General features: G+C 41.7%; 1 protein-coding gene across 6 annotated transcripts in view; it reads left to right on the top strand.

The window, feature by feature from the left end:
- LOC115777632 (syntaxin-binding protein 4) overlaps window positions 1-16,697 on the top strand; it is a 142,980-nt gene that overhangs the window by 122,637 nt on the left and 3,646 nt on the right. For 5 of the 6 annotated variants that reach the window (XM_030725555.1, XM_030725556.1, XM_030725559.1 and 2 more), the window contains 7 exons: window positions 966-1,054; window positions 5,286-5,382; window positions 5,787-5,914; window positions 6,095-6,187; window positions 7,275-7,340; window positions 7,946-8,143; window positions 10,670-10,786. In XM_030725555.1, coding sequence (XP_030581415.1) covers window positions 966-1,054; window positions 5,286-5,382; window positions 5,787-5,914; window positions 6,095-6,187; window positions 7,275-7,340; window positions 7,946-8,143; window positions 10,670-10,786 — 788 coding nt within the window. The remainder of the gene's footprint in view (window positions 1-965; window positions 1,055-5,285; window positions 5,383-5,786; window positions 5,915-6,094; window positions 6,188-7,274; window positions 7,341-7,945; window positions 8,144-10,669; window positions 10,787-16,697) is intronic. The other variant, XM_030725557.1, reaches the window with a different exon arrangement.

Raw genomic sequence — 16,697 nt, forward strand, 5'->3', positions numbered from 1 at the left:
ATTATTAGAAAGCACTGCATCAATTTTCATTGTTATGCAGATGATACTCAGCTTTACCTATCAATGAAGCCAGATGATGCACATCAATTAGTTAAACTGCAGGAATGTCTTAAAGACATTAAGGCCTGGATGACCTCTAATTTCCTGCTTCTAAATTCAGATAAAACTGAAATTCTTGTTCTCGGCCCCACAAATCTTAGAAACATGGTGTCTAACCAGATACTTACTCTGGATGGCATTACTTTGGCCTCCAGTAACACTGTGAGAAATCTTGGAGTCATTTTTGACCAGGATATGTCCTTCAATGCACATATTAAACAAATATGTAGGACCGCTTTTTTGCATTTGTGCAATATTTCTAAAATTAGAAACATCCTTTCTCAGAGTGATGCTGAAAAGCTAATTCATGCATTTATTACTTCTAGGCTGGACTATTGTAATTCATTATTATCAGGCAGTCCTAAAAGCTCCCTGAAAAGCCTTCAGCTGATCCAAAATGCTGCAGCTAGAGTACTGACAGGGACTAGAAAGAGAGAGCAGATTTCTCCCATATTGGCTTCTCTTCATTGGCTCCCTGTTAAATCTAGAATAGAATTTAAAATCCTTCTCCTCACCTACAAGGTCTTGAATACCATCTTATCTCAAAGACCTCATAGTACCATAGTACCCCAATAGAGCCTTCAGCTTTCAGGCCCCTCTTCTGTGGAACCAGCTCCCAGCTTGGATTCAGGATTCAGGAGGCCAGTGTCTCCTTGCTCCATGTTCCACATGCTGTATATCTGCATATGAAGTCTGCTTAGGAAAAGATTTTTGTTTAAAAAATACAGCTCAAACTCCTGGTTAGGCGTTTTCCCTTTTATAACTGACAAAAGTCAGTAAAGATTTGTTTTTCTTTGTCTTTATTCTCTTTATCTTTGTTCCACTGTCCTTCCTCCTTTAATTTTCTGCATTTTGTTTTTCTCCAGGTTCAACCAGCCAGAGGTCCCCAACAGGAGCAAAACCCAAGATAACCCTGGACCCTTTCATTCGCCTCAAATCAGACAAGTTAGACTTGGTGAGTCCTTTCAGTCCTTACCTGGTTAGGAAGATTTCTTTAGAGTCATGCTGCCAAATAGATAAGTAAAAATATTATAGACACTCACAGACTAAATAAGTAACACTGATTATGTGACAGTGATGACGCATGTCAAGGGATATGTGGGTGGTAGCTGAAAGGTGAGAGCTTGTAATAATTTTGTTGGAGAAATTAGGTTGAGGATTGTGGTCAACAGTGTTGAATACATACCAGCAGTGATCTGAGGAAGGGCAAACTGGAAACTGATGTTGTTGGGAAATCGCAAATCTAATCTGCAGCAGCTCCAGCTTGAGACTTAGCTCCAGGTGCCAGATACCACAGGGTACCTTTACAGGTGTTGTAGAGTCCAGGACTTGATGGACCAAGATCATTTTGGTCATCTGAGTTTCTCTCTGCTGAGCCTGAAGCAGCACAGAGAAACAGTTCTATTGTCTTACAGCTGTTGTATTTATTAACTGATATCGAAGTGCATATAAGAATGCATTAACCTAATTAGATTGGTGTTTTCAACGTGCACTTCCCCAGAATAGTATGCAGAACTGCTTTTATAATGGGATGAGAAATACTTCAAATGCCTCATATTTTGTAAATTATTTTGTAACAGCTGATAATACAAGAATAATACAAATAAAATATTTCAAAATCGAAAGGAATTCAAAATGGCAATAAAATGTCAGAATAAGAGATTAAATGATTGTCTGCCTGCTCGAGTTATTTGCATGATGTATCTGTCCTTATCGCAGACCTGAATCAGTCTGTTACAGGAAGTGCTCCACTGCCTGTCCACTGTGTAGACAGAGGGTTTTTTCAGTGACCTCCTCTCCACTGCAGTTTGCAATCAGAGTAAATCCTTCTTGATCACTTTATTCAGTCTGTTGGTGTCACCAGCTTATTGCTCCCCTAGCAGATCATGACAAAGTGCCCTGCATTCTCCATAACTGACTGATATCGCCATCATTTTACTGCACACATTGAAGGATCTCTTTCCTTAGGAAATAGAGCCTGTTTAGCCCTGTCTTGTATACAGTCTCTGTGTTGGTCTTCCAGTTCAGCCTGTGTTGATGTGGATGCCCAGGTACTGGTACACCTCCATTACATCAGCATCCTGTCCCAGGATAGACACATGTCACAAACCCATCCTCTTCCTTCTGAAGTCGATCAGCATCTCTCTGGTCTTATTGATAAAAGATTCAGAAGAGAGGTATAAAAAATACAAAAATAAGTTGAAATGGATTATAAGAAGAATCTTATAGCAAACTGTTGGACAAGAATAAAGATAGTACAAAAGAAATATGGGAAATAATTAACAGAGTTGTAAAAAAGGACAAAGCACAACTTAAAATCCCAAATTATTTTGTTAAAGACAAGAAAGATGTCTACGACAAAAATGAAATGATTTTAAATGATTTTAATATATTTTTATAAAAATTGGTCCTAATTTGGCTCGACCAATAAAAATTATTATAATACTGTAAAAGCAATTGTTAATAATGTTGATGGTATTTTTCTTGATAAAGTGGAGAAGAGTGAAATATTACAAATTGTACAACAGTGTCCAAATAAGACCTCTAATGACTATGTTGATATGAATACGGTATTTATTAAGAATATCATAGACTTAGTTGTCAAACCAATTATATATATATATATATATATATATATATATATATATATATATATATATATATATATATATATATATATATAATGACCTCCAGCTTCCTGCTGTCAGAGTCCTCACATTTCCTCTATTTCACCTTTAGATTGTGCTGTCCTGTCTCCAGTTTTTCCTTGTCCCTGACCTGAAGGCTTTCTTCTTTTTGTTAAGCAGTTATTTCAGATCACCAGTGACCCAGGGCTATCCATGGATCCATTTTCTAGCACTGGTCTAAGTCCAGGTCACTGTAAGCAGAGACGCTCCTCTCTGCCGTTTGTATCGTGATCTTATTCTTTGCTTTGCTTTCACACTCTGTCAACAGACCAGTACCGCATCCATATCCCTGCAGACACTAAAAGGAATACCTTCATGTGACACTGTGCACATCAAGGCAGTTGTCTGGTTGTTATTAGTACATACATATACATTCAGCAAGGTTCTGCAACTTGTGCTGCCAGGCAATATGTTTTTCAGGGACGTGCTGATGGTTTCAGCAGGAAAGTGCCAAAACACACTGTGTTTATATTCCAGCACAGTGAAAGAGTCCATATGCTGCAGTCACCACTTGTTCAATATGAAATGAAAATATGACAAAGGACTGTTTAACAGCTAAAATCTATATCTGTCCAAAATAACAACTATTGTAAGTGATGTTGAGATTTCCCAAAGACTTATTTTTTTTAAAAGAAGAGGCAGTATGTACTATCTTCAGTTACAGATAGGATTTAAATGATTCCAAAATCACTAACATGTTACACAGCATCCCAAATTTGGGGAAATGTGGGATCGTGAAACTCTCTCCTCAGGTTCTCATTTTTATTTCATCAGAACTCATATTTTATTTTTTATTTCTTTTGTTTTTGAAAAGATACAAAATCTAGATGGTCATTTTTGTGTAGTAAGGGGAAAGAAAGGAAGACATGCTCCCGACTCTGTTCACCATAACATTAAAATAATATCTAGTGGACAATATTCAGGCTGAAGTAACACTGTCCTGATATGGAAATACTCATCATTCAGAGGGAAGAATATGCTCGGTGATCTGCTAATCAGATTTTATTTCCCTTGTGGGGCATTATCAAAGGCATGGGGGCTCTAGATGAAGGCATCCTTCCCTCACTGGTGCACTGATGATGGTCACCGAGAGCTCAAACTACCACTGGTGTCAGACGGTCAATACCATAGTTCCTGATTGTCATACTTATCAACTCTTCATTCAGCCCAACGTCTCTGAAGCATCTCTGTCTTTCTTCATTTTAGCTTTTGGAGGGAAACCATCAGGCGAATTCCCCCCGAGGCTTTATCTCACTGTGACTGACGCTCTTTCACACCAGCAGCATTTCTTCACTCACACCCCAACACCTCTATTCATCTAATCATGGATCTCTCTCCTGCTTGCTCCATCACATTCATTCACCTCTCTGATGCCAGGTTCTGGTCTCCAGCCTTTGTACAGTTGTTACTGTTATTCAGCTGTGATTTTCATTTTGCCCACATTTTGCTTGGATAGGCTGACCCAAATCTACCACTTTATTAATGAGATTAGAGAGACAGACATACTCAAAGCTTCTCTCTTGAGCTGTTGGCTTCTTTGCAAAGGGAAAAGAACAAGACGGAGAGGTGGATTATTTTTAGCTATGTGAGATATGGTAATGTGGTGAGGCATAAAAATCTAATGAAAGCAGAAAGACACACGTACACATTGACATACATGTTGAACAGAGTACTGCAGCTGCTTTATGACTGGTGAATTTGGTAATTAAATAAAATTATAATACACTGCTCAAAAAAACTCAAAGGAACTCTTTTTAATCAGAGTTCAGCATCAGTCAGTGAACCTCTGTGATACTGATGAGGTCAGTAAGTATCAGAGGGGGGTTTATCAGTTTCAGCTGCTTTGATATTCATCAAATTACCAACAGGTGCACTAGAGGGACAATAAGGAGACAACCCCCCCAAACAGGAATGTTTTTCCAGCTGGAGGACACTCACATTTTCCCCTCCTCATCTTTTCTGACTGGTTTTCACTAGTTCTGCATTTGGCTAGGGTCAGAGTCACTGCTGGTACCATGAGGTCATACCTGGACCCTACAGAGGCTGCACAGGTAGTCCAGCTCCTCCAGGATGGCACATCGATACGTGCCATTGGCAGAAGGTTTGCTGTGTCTTTGCTGTGTGTGGGAGCCATACAAACTACTGAGTACCATTTTGAGTTGCTGCAATAACATTTTGGCAAACCATGTGGCATCCCTTCATCCCTAACACCTTATCCAGTCCATATCTGCACAGATATCCAGCAGGTTTCTTTCCCTTCGAGATCTGATATGTTTTCAAAGTGTTCCTTTAATTTTTTGAGCAGTGTAGCTACATAAAATCACATCACTTGTGACCACAAAAATGAATATGAAAAAAGTGTGTGTATAGGTTGTAATTGATTAGTGCTGATTTGTACTGCACAAAGTCTGGAATTTTATGCGGCCCATCCAGTGATGTGCAGAGTGCTGCAGTGTGATTGTAAATGACAACGTCCTCATGTTCCTCCGTGTCTCTCAGGCCTTGTCCTTCCTTGGGTTGGATGTCACAGAGGAGAAGAGAAGGAAGTTGAGACAAAGTCTGATCACAGACCCACAAGGCACTGTGGCCTATGGAGGTAAAGTGCATGCAACAACACACACACACACACACATACTGAGATGAGCCTCACATACTTCTAGTTAAGTCAGTCGCTAGGTGGAAGATCTGTGTTGAGGTCCTGTCAAATCACAGGCTTCATGTGAGAACTGCATGCTGCTTATTGGTTCTGTCACTTGTGTACGATGTCACATTGTGTAACCACGAGGAAGCTTTGAGTCTGTCTCCAGACAGGGGGTGGGGTGCAGCATTTACAGTACCAGTCAAAAGTTTGGACACGTGTGTGTGTGTGTGTGTGTGTGTGTGTGTGTGTGTGTGTGTGTGTGTGTGTGTGTGTGTGTGTGTGTGTGTGCGTGTGTGTGTGTGTTGCCTTGGTGTTTCTTGTTTTTCTGTAACAAACCTCTCATCTCTGTGATGACTCAGACTTTGTGGAAGCAACCCGGAGCACCTTTCAGGAGAACCTGGAGGAGCTGGGTTTGGGGGAAGGTCCCTTCACATTTTCCTACCATGAAGCAGCCAGTCTGATGGACACATCAGCCTTCCACTCACCTGTGAGCAGCTCACAACTTCTCACATGCACATAAGATCCCAAAAATCTGCCTGTTAAACTGTCTGAGGAACACATTCTGAGTTCTCTACTAGAAAGCAAGTAAAGGGCTCATGTTGTGTGTGTGCGTGCGTGTGTGCGTGCGTGCGTGCATGCGTGCGTGTGTGTGTGTGTGTGTGTGCAGACATATGAATCAGAGTGCAGCTGCAGCAGTGAGGAGATGGAGCAGTTTCAGACTGAGGTGAAGCAGCTGCAGACCCAGATGAAGCATCTGAAGGTGAAAACACATCTTTTTTGTTGTTTTTGTAGTGATGATCACTTCCAGTTGTTCTGATCTTGTAGTTTGGTTCGTGTTTTATTATTTCTAATTCCCTCAGTTTGTCCCAGACTGCCCCCCCTCTGTCCCACTGTCTGTTATCATGTGCAGTGTGAGTCTTCTTGTCTTTTGGTCCTTTTCTGAGGGAAGTTCAGCACAGCCAGATTTTCTCTCTTCAGATCTCCGAGATCTAAACTGTGACAGACATTTGACAAATGATGGATCATTGATCCGTGTGTTCCGTGTCTAAAGCTTCATCAGCTCGATTTAAACAGAGATGCTACAGTCAGTGTTTCAGAGGCTGAAAGTACAGAAAAAAGCAAACTAACGTCTAACTGGGATTTCAGCTTGTAAAAAACAACCTTCTGCAACCTTTTGCAGTCACTGGTGGACGTGCAGCGGGGGGGGTGTCAGAGAGAAACAGTTTGTAGGAAGTCTGTTACTATGGTAATTGACTCAGAGATGCAGGCAGAAACCCGGGTTCGGCTCATCTCAGGTGAACACACCTGCTTCCTGGAGGTGGGCTCAGTTTGGAAAAACATGTTTTTGCAGTTTGATCGGCTCGTGTGTGATGTACACAGTTTATGTTCATATCATAGGCCGGGTTGCCTTTTGGGTGCCCGTAGTTTTTTTTGGCTAACAAATGAAACACTGAAAATAGTTTGTGCAGCCTGTGAATAAAAGCTTGCATCTTATCGTGCTCCCATGCAGTGGGAGTGAGGAAGCTGGAAAACAGACCTCCACCAAACCAAAGCCTAATCCAGTCACATCCACAATAAAATGTAACTGCTGCTTCTTTACCCATGCACCACCTCTCCACCAAGTCTCAGAAGAAAGAGCTATATAAGTGTTTGCATAATTCTGCAGACTAACAGCAATGAAAATGGAACACCTGGTGAGATTCCACTTCCTTGACCGAAGTAAGAATCGCTGTCACCTCAGTCATGTTTATGAGGGAGCTCTCTGTTATGCATTATGGTCTCCAACAGTCACACAGACTCCCGCCTCATGACAAAGCTGCCGCTTCATCTGCTGCCTCTTTTGGCAGGTGATGCTGAAGGACATGGAACACAGCAAGAAAACCCTTGAGGAGGAGTTGCAGAAGACCTCAGAGGTGAGAGGCCGGCCCGTACACTGTGTGGAGGCATGCAGTGCCTCAAGTTATTTTGCAGTTCACTCTTTAGATCAGTGGTTCTCAAACTGTGGGGTATGGAGCCACTGCAGGGAGCCTATCCCAGCTGCCACAGGGCGAGAGGCAGAGGACAGCCTGGACAGGCTGGCAGTCAGCGGCAGGGCTACCACAGAGAGACAGACAACCATTCACACTCACATTCACACCTATGGGCAGTTTTGTATCACTAGTTAACCTAACCCCACTAACTGCATGTCTTTGGACTGTGGGAGGAAACCCACGCAGAGAGACCAGATGGTGGATTCAGACCCAGGACCTTCTTGCTGTGAGGCAGCGGTGCTGACACCACACTGCCTCAGATAAAAGCCATTTTAAAAATTTCTCAATTAGTAAAATTCAATTGCAAATAATCTATTCATATTATCATCTTGCTGTATATGCCACTAAGGCATATTTACAAATGTAAAATATAGCAGGCAAGCTGAATTATGTGAACCTTTATGTAGAACATATTACTACTGCTGGACAAAGCCTAGACTGGGAGGCTTTAACAGATTCATTGTGAATCATTCTGTTGTCTCTCACAGAAAGCCTGTCTGACTGTGGAGGAAAACACTCGCCTGAAGAGTCGTCTGCAGGCGGCCGAGGCTGAGGCGGTGCACCAGCAGCCCAGCAGTGCTGAGCAGGACTATGAAGAGGTCATCCAGCTGCTGGAGGCTGAGATCAGGGACCTGAAGAACCAGCTGGCCTACAAAAAGCAAACAAGAGGAGCAGAGTCCAAGCAGGTATTATTTCTCTATCACATATCAGAGTTTCTGCCTGTTGGAGGAAAATGCTGTACATTTGAGCTTTAGCTAGCAGTCAGGGGTACGAACACGAGATGAGAAGTTGCTGTGAAAAAGCAGAATTTTCAGGAGAAGCTGAGAGTGAAAAAAAAGTGATTTCAAGGCATTCTCCGATCAGAAGGCAGATCTGTGAAAAGTTTGTGTTTCCCTGTTATCACCTGCACACGGGAGCCAAACAACAAAAGCAGCTGTGTGTGAACCTCAATCGTGTTGTCACAAGAAGTTTTTCATCCGTCAGAGCTGGAGGCCCTGCTGCCTCATGTTTTATTCTCCTCTCTGTGAAGCACATCAGGCAGCATTTCTCAGTCTTCAGTGGCCACTGAGTTCTGCCTGCTTTCACGGGCGCCTGCTTTGATGAAAACAAGCCTTTTGATTCATTTCCTCTGGCTTTCAGGCTTACCTCTTCACTACCTGTGGATTTCCATCTCAGGTGGTTAATCCTCTGCCTGAATCCTGGGAAACAAAGCAGCATCTAGCAGCACAGATAGGAGGACAAAAGAAACAAGGACAAAGAGCGCTGGAAAGAAAAAGTGACAGCTGCTGCAACACATGGTCACATGGTTAAATGAGTTGAACTCCTTAACACTCACCACCCCCAGGGCATCGGCCTATTTTGCATCCAGCACAAACTAGACTTCATTTGAAAGCTCAGATCCTCCCAGTTCAATCAGAATAAAGCGTTTGAAGATACAAACACCACCACGGTTTAACAAGTCATAAAGGTACATAACTGTAGGCTTTTCAAATAGCAGGAAACACTGCATTATTATCCCATCTGTGAAACATGATGTTGGTGTGGAGCTTTGGACCTATTTCTCTGTGTGTGCTTCAAAACACCTCAACAATACTCACAGAGGACAGGACAGAATAAAAAATAAAGAAAATGTTCAAACACTAGTCTGTAAACTGAATCCCGAAACAAAGTGTGGCAACAATCCAAAGGTGTTCAGCCACAGAAGGGTCTCACACAGCTGAAGTTCATGTGTTGGAGCAATCATCAATGCTGCTTCCAATCCATTAAACATCATAGCATCACGTTAGCATCAGCCCAAAACTGCGTGGAAGGATTGAGTAGAGATGTGTTGCTGTTTCAAAGGCTCACACAGAGTACTGATTTAAAGCAGCTTCCTCCTCTTTGTCTGCAGGATTCACTGAGCAATCCAAAGTATTTTTAAAGTATCCTCACTTCACATTCAGTGCACTGTACTGTACATCTCACACACATATGAAGTGTTTTAAGTCATTAAGTCAGATATCACAGTACTGGTAATACATGATGCAGTACTAATACCTGAAGAACTGTCTGTGTACGTTCTCAGTCATCCAGGTCACAGTAGTCTCAAGAGCTTGAAAAAGGTGACTGGACCTCTTTTTTTTTTAAGATGTTTCACCTCTCAGACCTCGAGAACGTTCTCGTGTAAACGATGCCTCCTCCAAGAAGCTTCTTCAGTTCTAAAACCAAAAGGTGGCGAGGTCAGGTATTTAAACCCTCCCCTTTGGAGGTGTTTGTTGACACACAATTGTTCATGTGCATCATCACAGGTGTGGAAAAAAGTCTTTGTGGGCCTTGCTTGCTGCACTGGTGTGCACTCATGTTGGATTTTATATGAATAGTCTTTTTAATATTTTCAGCTTTACTAATTTATTTCGACTATTCTTGATTGCTTTTTTTTTTGTGTGTGTGATTTCCTCCCTTTCTTTTCCTTATTTGGGCACTGAGTAATCAAACACGTGACCACCTTAAGAGTGGGGGGATATATAATATCTTGGCCCGAAGCGTCACGTTTTAAAGCTCTGGTGTGTGGACTTATTTCTCATGGATTCTTCGTTTTCCTGCACCCTTTTATTTTTGTATGTGCGTGTACTGAGACCCATCCCCAAACTGTTCCCACAAATTTTATGTGGTCTACCACACTGTGGCTGAGTTGCTTCTGCACCCAAAGGGTAAAGGTCACTCGAGGATGCCAGCCTTCACATTTTGGACTGGGAAGACCGACGGTTTGAAAGGTGAATAAAAGAAGCCATCTTTTTCCACAGTGAACGTCCACCTACAGTGCAGTCTTGAGATCCCTTCCCAGGTGCCTCAACCCTCACTCACCCCTTACTTCAGGTGACCTCAATAGGTCACATGATAGGGTGGGCTAAGTCCTCACAGTGGTTTGGGCCGAAGCCCCTGGTGGTAATGACCCACGCTGTTTTTCACACCTTGGCTCAGGTGATGATGCACATGAACAAATGTAAACAAATGCCTCCAAAGGGGAGGGTTTAAATACCAGGGACTCTCCACCTTTTGGTTTTAGAGCTGAAGAAGCCTCTTGGATAAGAGTTGAAATGTTTTTGTTGTTGTTTTTTTAATTTAAGAAGTCCAGTTGCTTTTTTTGTCGATCTTACAAATGGCAGCTGCTGTTCCACTGCTTATTACATACACACTGACACAAGCTGAGTGTGTTTGTTTGTGTTTGTCAGGAGGATGTGGGCGAGCTGAAAAGGAGGCTGACAACTATCGACGGCCAGCTGAGGAAATCAGAGCTGAGCAGGAAACATCTGGAGATCTCCAACAAGAAATTACTAGGCTTTGCTCAGGTACTACTCCAACTACACACACGACTGCTTGTTCTGTCCTCTGCATACAGACAGTCCCACGTTCACAGGATTGTCTACAGTCCTTAGTCCATCCTTATTGTTTCCATAGGAAGTAAGAAGGTAAGTAGAAGCCAGGTGCTGCTCATTAAATCAAGATCAGGATTCTTTATTTATCTCCCTCGGGAGAAATTTGGCTCAGTTTAAAGAGAAAAGGTACCACTAAAATCCAATAAATACAGTAAGACACAATAAAATTTACATGGACAATAAAACCATAAATATAATAAAAACAATAAACAATTTATTTAAAAAACTATGCAATTAGCCATATGTATTTTTCATGTTTGCACATTGATTAGCTTAATTGATAAAGGTACAAACAAGTGTTTGCACCTGTTATATTCACAAAGAGGAACCCTACACCTCCCTCCTGAATTCAACAACACACACAAAACATGGAAGCTGTCAGTTAAGATGTTGTGTGCCTGAGCAATGACTGCCCGGTCAAAGAGCTCCTGCAGGTTGAAGGGAATGTGACCCATAATCTTACCTGCTGCTGTTATTAAATGGTGGATTTGAGTTTTTGATATAACTGTTAGATTCCCAAAGCAGCCAGTGAGACTGTACCGGAGAATGGATGCTACTGTTGCTCTATAAAAGATTAGTATTCTTGCAAGCACTGAATAACCGGAGTCTACGCAGGAAATGGAGACACTGGTGGATGCTGGTGGACAACGTGGCAACATGTGTCCACCAGCTCAGGTCACGGTCACTGTGAACACCAAAGTATTTGTATGAGGTCACCTGTTTAATGGCTTTATTGTGGACGGTCACAGAGGATCCAACAGCATCTCAACAGTCTTGCAGGTGTTTATGTGAAGTTTATGGTTATCACACCAGGTCACAAACCTCTCCACAGCAGCTCTGTGGGTGGAGTCACTGGAATCATCGGAAAACTTCACAAAATGCTAATTTGGCTCAGAACTCAGTCATCTGTATACAAGGTGAACAAGAATGGTGAACTGAAGCACCCCTGGGGGGTGATACCACCTGATTAAAAAGGGGTTTCCATTCATCTGCACCAACGTTTCAAAGGGAATGTGTGAATGTGCGCTAAAATCAACAAACAACAATCTAACACAGGGGTGACAAACTCAATCACAGGACGGGCCAATTCAAACCTTTGCCTCTCATAAAGTTCCCTGTCTGTGTTATAGTGCTAATGACGCGTTGTGTCTTCAGGACTTTGCTGCAGCGTTTCCTGCTGTGTGACGCAGTGATGCACTGTCAGCTCACCTGTGCAGGTCTCCCTCTGCATCTTCTCCCTTATCCGTCCCACCAATCCGCTCTTTTCCCCGCACATCGCAGATGAGGAAAAGAGACAAATGGTATGGCAGGCCGTTTTAACATAAAATCCAATTCACCACAATTACATTCCAGATATCTGAAATTGATTTATGACTAGACGCATTAGTAAATTAAGATATCTCTAATTACATTCTGACTGGTAGAAATGACGTCAGATTTACCACTGAGTTGAATGAAGGCTTCAATTCAGGATATCTACAATGAATTACTGACTATCTGAAACACATATTTCAGATATCTACAGTTAAATTATGACTAGTCATAAAGTGAATTCGAGATATCTTGTTTTTTGTTCTGACTAGTCATAATTCTAATTAAAGATATCTTGAAGGATACCGTAATTCAAGATATCTTAAATGTATTTTTAGATAGGAGATATATAGTTTTGACTAGGCAAAACTCCCTTTACAATATCTCCAACTGAATCACAGACATCTTGAATTATCCGGCTTTTATATTTAAGATATCTTAAATTAACATTCTGACTAGTCAGAATGACGTTGCTGATATACTGAATTAGTATTCTGTCGAGTCAAAGCGTCACAGATTTATGGAGCATTTTGGCGGACTTGTTAAAACGGCCTGCCATAAAATCAGAGATTCTGTGTAGATTTCTTAAGCAGTCTTCAAGTACACAATTTTTGCATTCTATCCCATATTGTAGAGCTCTTTCTATATTGTTGCTTTTTCTTACAATTTTATCCAGAAAGGCCAGCGCCATTGCAGCCGCCTGAAATTCTACACAGGCAATTGTTTGGACAGCTCAGTACAGGCAATTGTTTAATTCAGATATTTAAAAGCGTAATTTTGACTAGTCATAATTACGTTTGAGATATCTTAAATTGTAATTACAGATGTGTGACCCTTCAAATGACAAATACGGTGACATCATTTGAGATATCTTGAAAGGATTTTTGACTCATCAAAATGTAATAGAAGATATCTTTAATTATTATTCTTCCTAGTCAGAATGTAAATGCAGATATCTTAAATTACCATTTCCCGTTCGCCTCTGGATCGCGGGGGGCATGATTGCAGTTTCTTGCCTCCAGTGGTGAGTACGTTCCATGACAGAGGCACATACTGTACACACATTACTTGCAAGCAACAGCAGGATTGTGTGTGTGTATGTGTGTATGCGTATGTGTGTGCATGTGTAGATATGTGGATATCATTCTTTGATTATTCTTTTCTCACCTTTGTTTTGTTTTTGTTTTTCTTTCTCACTCCTTTTCATACCCTTTCCTTTCTGCCTGTCACGCCTGGTATAAATAAATAAAATAAAATAAAAATACAAACTAAATACATGCTTACAAGAGTAGCCTACTGTAAAACTTAAAGAGCTATTCTTGGAAAAGCAAATATGTTTGGTACACCAGTGTATTCGGATCATATTCTGAGTGCGAAAACTGCCAGACATGACAGGCTTAAAAAAAAAAAAAAAATTACCATTCTGGATAGTCAAAATGTAGTTTTGTCCAGTCAAAATGCATTTTTAGATATCCTGCATGTAATCACGGATGGTCAGGCCAATTGGATTTTATGTTAAAATGGCCTGCCATACAAATGGTTTACCTCTGATGTCAGCGATCAGGTCCTCTGCCTCCCACCTGTCTGAAAAATCCCTGTTTTCCACTTTTCGTTTGGCCATTTTTCGGGGTCAGACAGTTTAAATGTCACTGTAAAAAGTGCTGACCGATGTTTTTATCCGCTGATCACTGATCAGTGTGTCACTGGCAACAGGGGAAAACAGGTTAGCGCACAGGTCTTGGCCTGCGCACCATCTGGTGCAGTGCTTTGTGGGATTTGTAGAATACGTGGTGTGTGCTATTTACTTGCACGCCATTATTAAAAGCCATATGAAACTATCTCGTGGGCTGGATCTGGCCTGCAGGCCTTGAGTTTGACACATGTGAACTAGTAGCTGTACCTGGTTTTTCAAGGTGTTTTAAGATAAAATGCATTAATGTTAACATGGCATAATTTGTACTACATTTTCTTGTGTAGGCAAACTGATACCTGTCTAACAGTGGCCCCACATCAGTTTTAAGTTCATTTATCATGAGCATCTCAAATGAAATTAATTGGTTAACTGGTCATCGTCAAGTGTGCACATGTCTATAAAAAAGTTGTCAGTTTGCTGGTCTGGAACCTCCAGGTGTGTTAACAGAATGCCACAGACTTCCCAGGAGTGGACGTCCCAGCAAACTGACCACATGCTCAGACTGTGAAACTGCAAAAAACCCACAAGCTCCATCTCAGACTCTACAGGCCCCAGTTAGCATGTCAAATCTTAAAGTTCATGACAGCAAAATTTTAAAAAAGCCTGAACAAGTATATCTTGTTAGGAAGGGTTGCCAGGAGAAAGCCTTTATCATAAAGGAAAGTTTTAAGCCTAATCTTAAAAATAGAGAGGGTGTCTGTCTCCTGAATCCAAGCTGGGAGCTGGTTCCACAGAAGAGGGGCCTGAAAGCTGAAGGCTCTGCCTCCCATTCTACTCTTAAGTATCCTAGGAACCACAAGTAAGCCAGCAGTCTGAGAGAGAAGTGCTCTGTTGGGGTGATATGGTACTATGAGGTCTTTGAGATAAGATGGGGCCTGATTATTCAAGACCTTGTATATGAATTACAACAGTCCAACAGTACTGCCTAATGGAAGCATATATAATAGAATAGAATTGGTCCTAGCACAGAACCCTGTGGAACTCCTTAGTGTGTGAAGAAGACTCCCAATTTACATGAACAAATTGGAGTCTATGAGATAAATATGATTCAAACCACTGCAGTGCAGTACCTTTAATACCTATAGTATGCTCTAATCTCTGTAATAAAATGTTATGGTCAACAGTATCAAAGCTGCACTGAGGTCCAACAGGACAAGAACAGAGATGAGTCCACTGTCAGAGGCTGTGAGAAGATCATTGGTAACCTTCACTAATGCTGTTTCTGTACTGTGATGAATTCTGAAACCTGACTGAAACTCTTCAAATAAACCGTTCCTCTGCAGATGATCAGTTAGCTGTTTTACAACTACTCTTTCAAGAGTCTTTGAGAGAAAAGGAAGGTTGGAGATTGGCCTATAATCAGCTAAGACAGCTGGGTCAGTGATGGCTTTTTAAGCAGAGGTTTAATTACAGCCACCTTGAAGGTCTGTGGTACATAGCCCATTAATAGAGATAGATTGAGCTCTATTAATGGCATAAGATCAAAACAATTAATTAATGATAGGACTTCTTTGAGCTGTGTCGTAGGAATGGGGTCTAGTAGACCTGTTGACGTTAACTCAGAATGATCAAACAAAGAGAGTCTAAACAAATACCAGTGATACTGAAAGCAGCCAAACTTGAAGATAAATCTTTGAGATGGTTATGAATAATTTTGTTTCTAATGGTTAAAATTTTATTTGTGAAGAAATCCATGAAGTCACTACTAGTTAAGGTTAAGTACTGTTCTCCTGGCAACTGCCAAAACCAGATTGGCAGATGGAGAAGTGTGATTCATCCCTCCAGAGAACACGTCTCCACTGCTCTAGAGTCCAGTGGCGGCGTGCTTTACACCATGGAAACCCATCTCATGAAGCTCTCTGTTCTTGAGCTGATCTGAAGGCCACATGAAGGTTGGAGGTCTGTAGTGATTGACTCTGCAGAAAGTTGGTGACCTCTGTGCACTATGACCCTCAGCATCCTCTGACCCCACTCTGTGATTTTATGTAGCCTACCACTTCATGGCTGAGTTACTGTTGTTCCCAATCGCTTCCACTTTGTTATAATCCCACTAACAGCTGACTGTGGAATATTTAGCAGTGACTGGACTTGTTGCACAGGTATCATCCTATCACGGTACCACACTGGAATTCACTGAGCTCCTGAGAGCGACCCATTCTTTCACTGATGTTTTGTGTGCATTCTTATATCTCAAAAATAGCAGTGTATGCCATCCATCCTCTATAGGGTCGCTGGAGCCTATCCCAGCTGACACAGGGCAAGAGGCAGGGTCCACCCTGTACAGGTCGCCCGCCTGTCGCAGGGCCAACACAGAGAGACAGACAACCATTCACACCTGTGGGCAATTTAGAGTGACCAATTAATCTAACCCCAGGAAGTGCATGTCTTTGGACTGTGGGAGGAAACCCACGCAGACATGGAGAAAACATGTGAACTCCACACAGCGAGAGGCCTGGGCTGGTGGAATCGAACCCAGACCTTCTGGATGTCATTCTAGCTGTGAGGCAGCAGTGCTAACCACCACGCCACCGTGTTGCCCATAACAGTGTATGGTGAACACAAATTCCTAAAGCACACCTGCATTTGCCTTAAAGCAGAACATTTGGGAATGACTGCTTTAGATCAACCAGAGAATCGTGCTGTCAATAATAAAAACTTAGAAGAACATGACAACCCTTAAAGCCACCTTGCATGTAATCACTTATTCAGTTAACTGATGTGTTTATTTTGAGGTTAAGAGAACCTGTAGAATAGTCTTACCAGCATAATTAATGGATAAAGATGGAATTAGCTTAGAGCTGTACATAATTGTTTGCATAA

The sequence above is a fragment of the Archocentrus centrarchus genome, unplaced genomic scaffold, assembly GCF_007364275.1.
Source record: "Archocentrus centrarchus isolate MPI-CPG fArcCen1 unplaced genomic scaffold, fArcCen1 scaffold_58_ctg1, whole genome shotgun sequence".
In the NCBI taxonomy this organism is placed as follows: domain Eukaryota; kingdom Metazoa; phylum Chordata; class Actinopteri; order Cichliformes; family Cichlidae; genus Archocentrus; species Archocentrus centrarchus.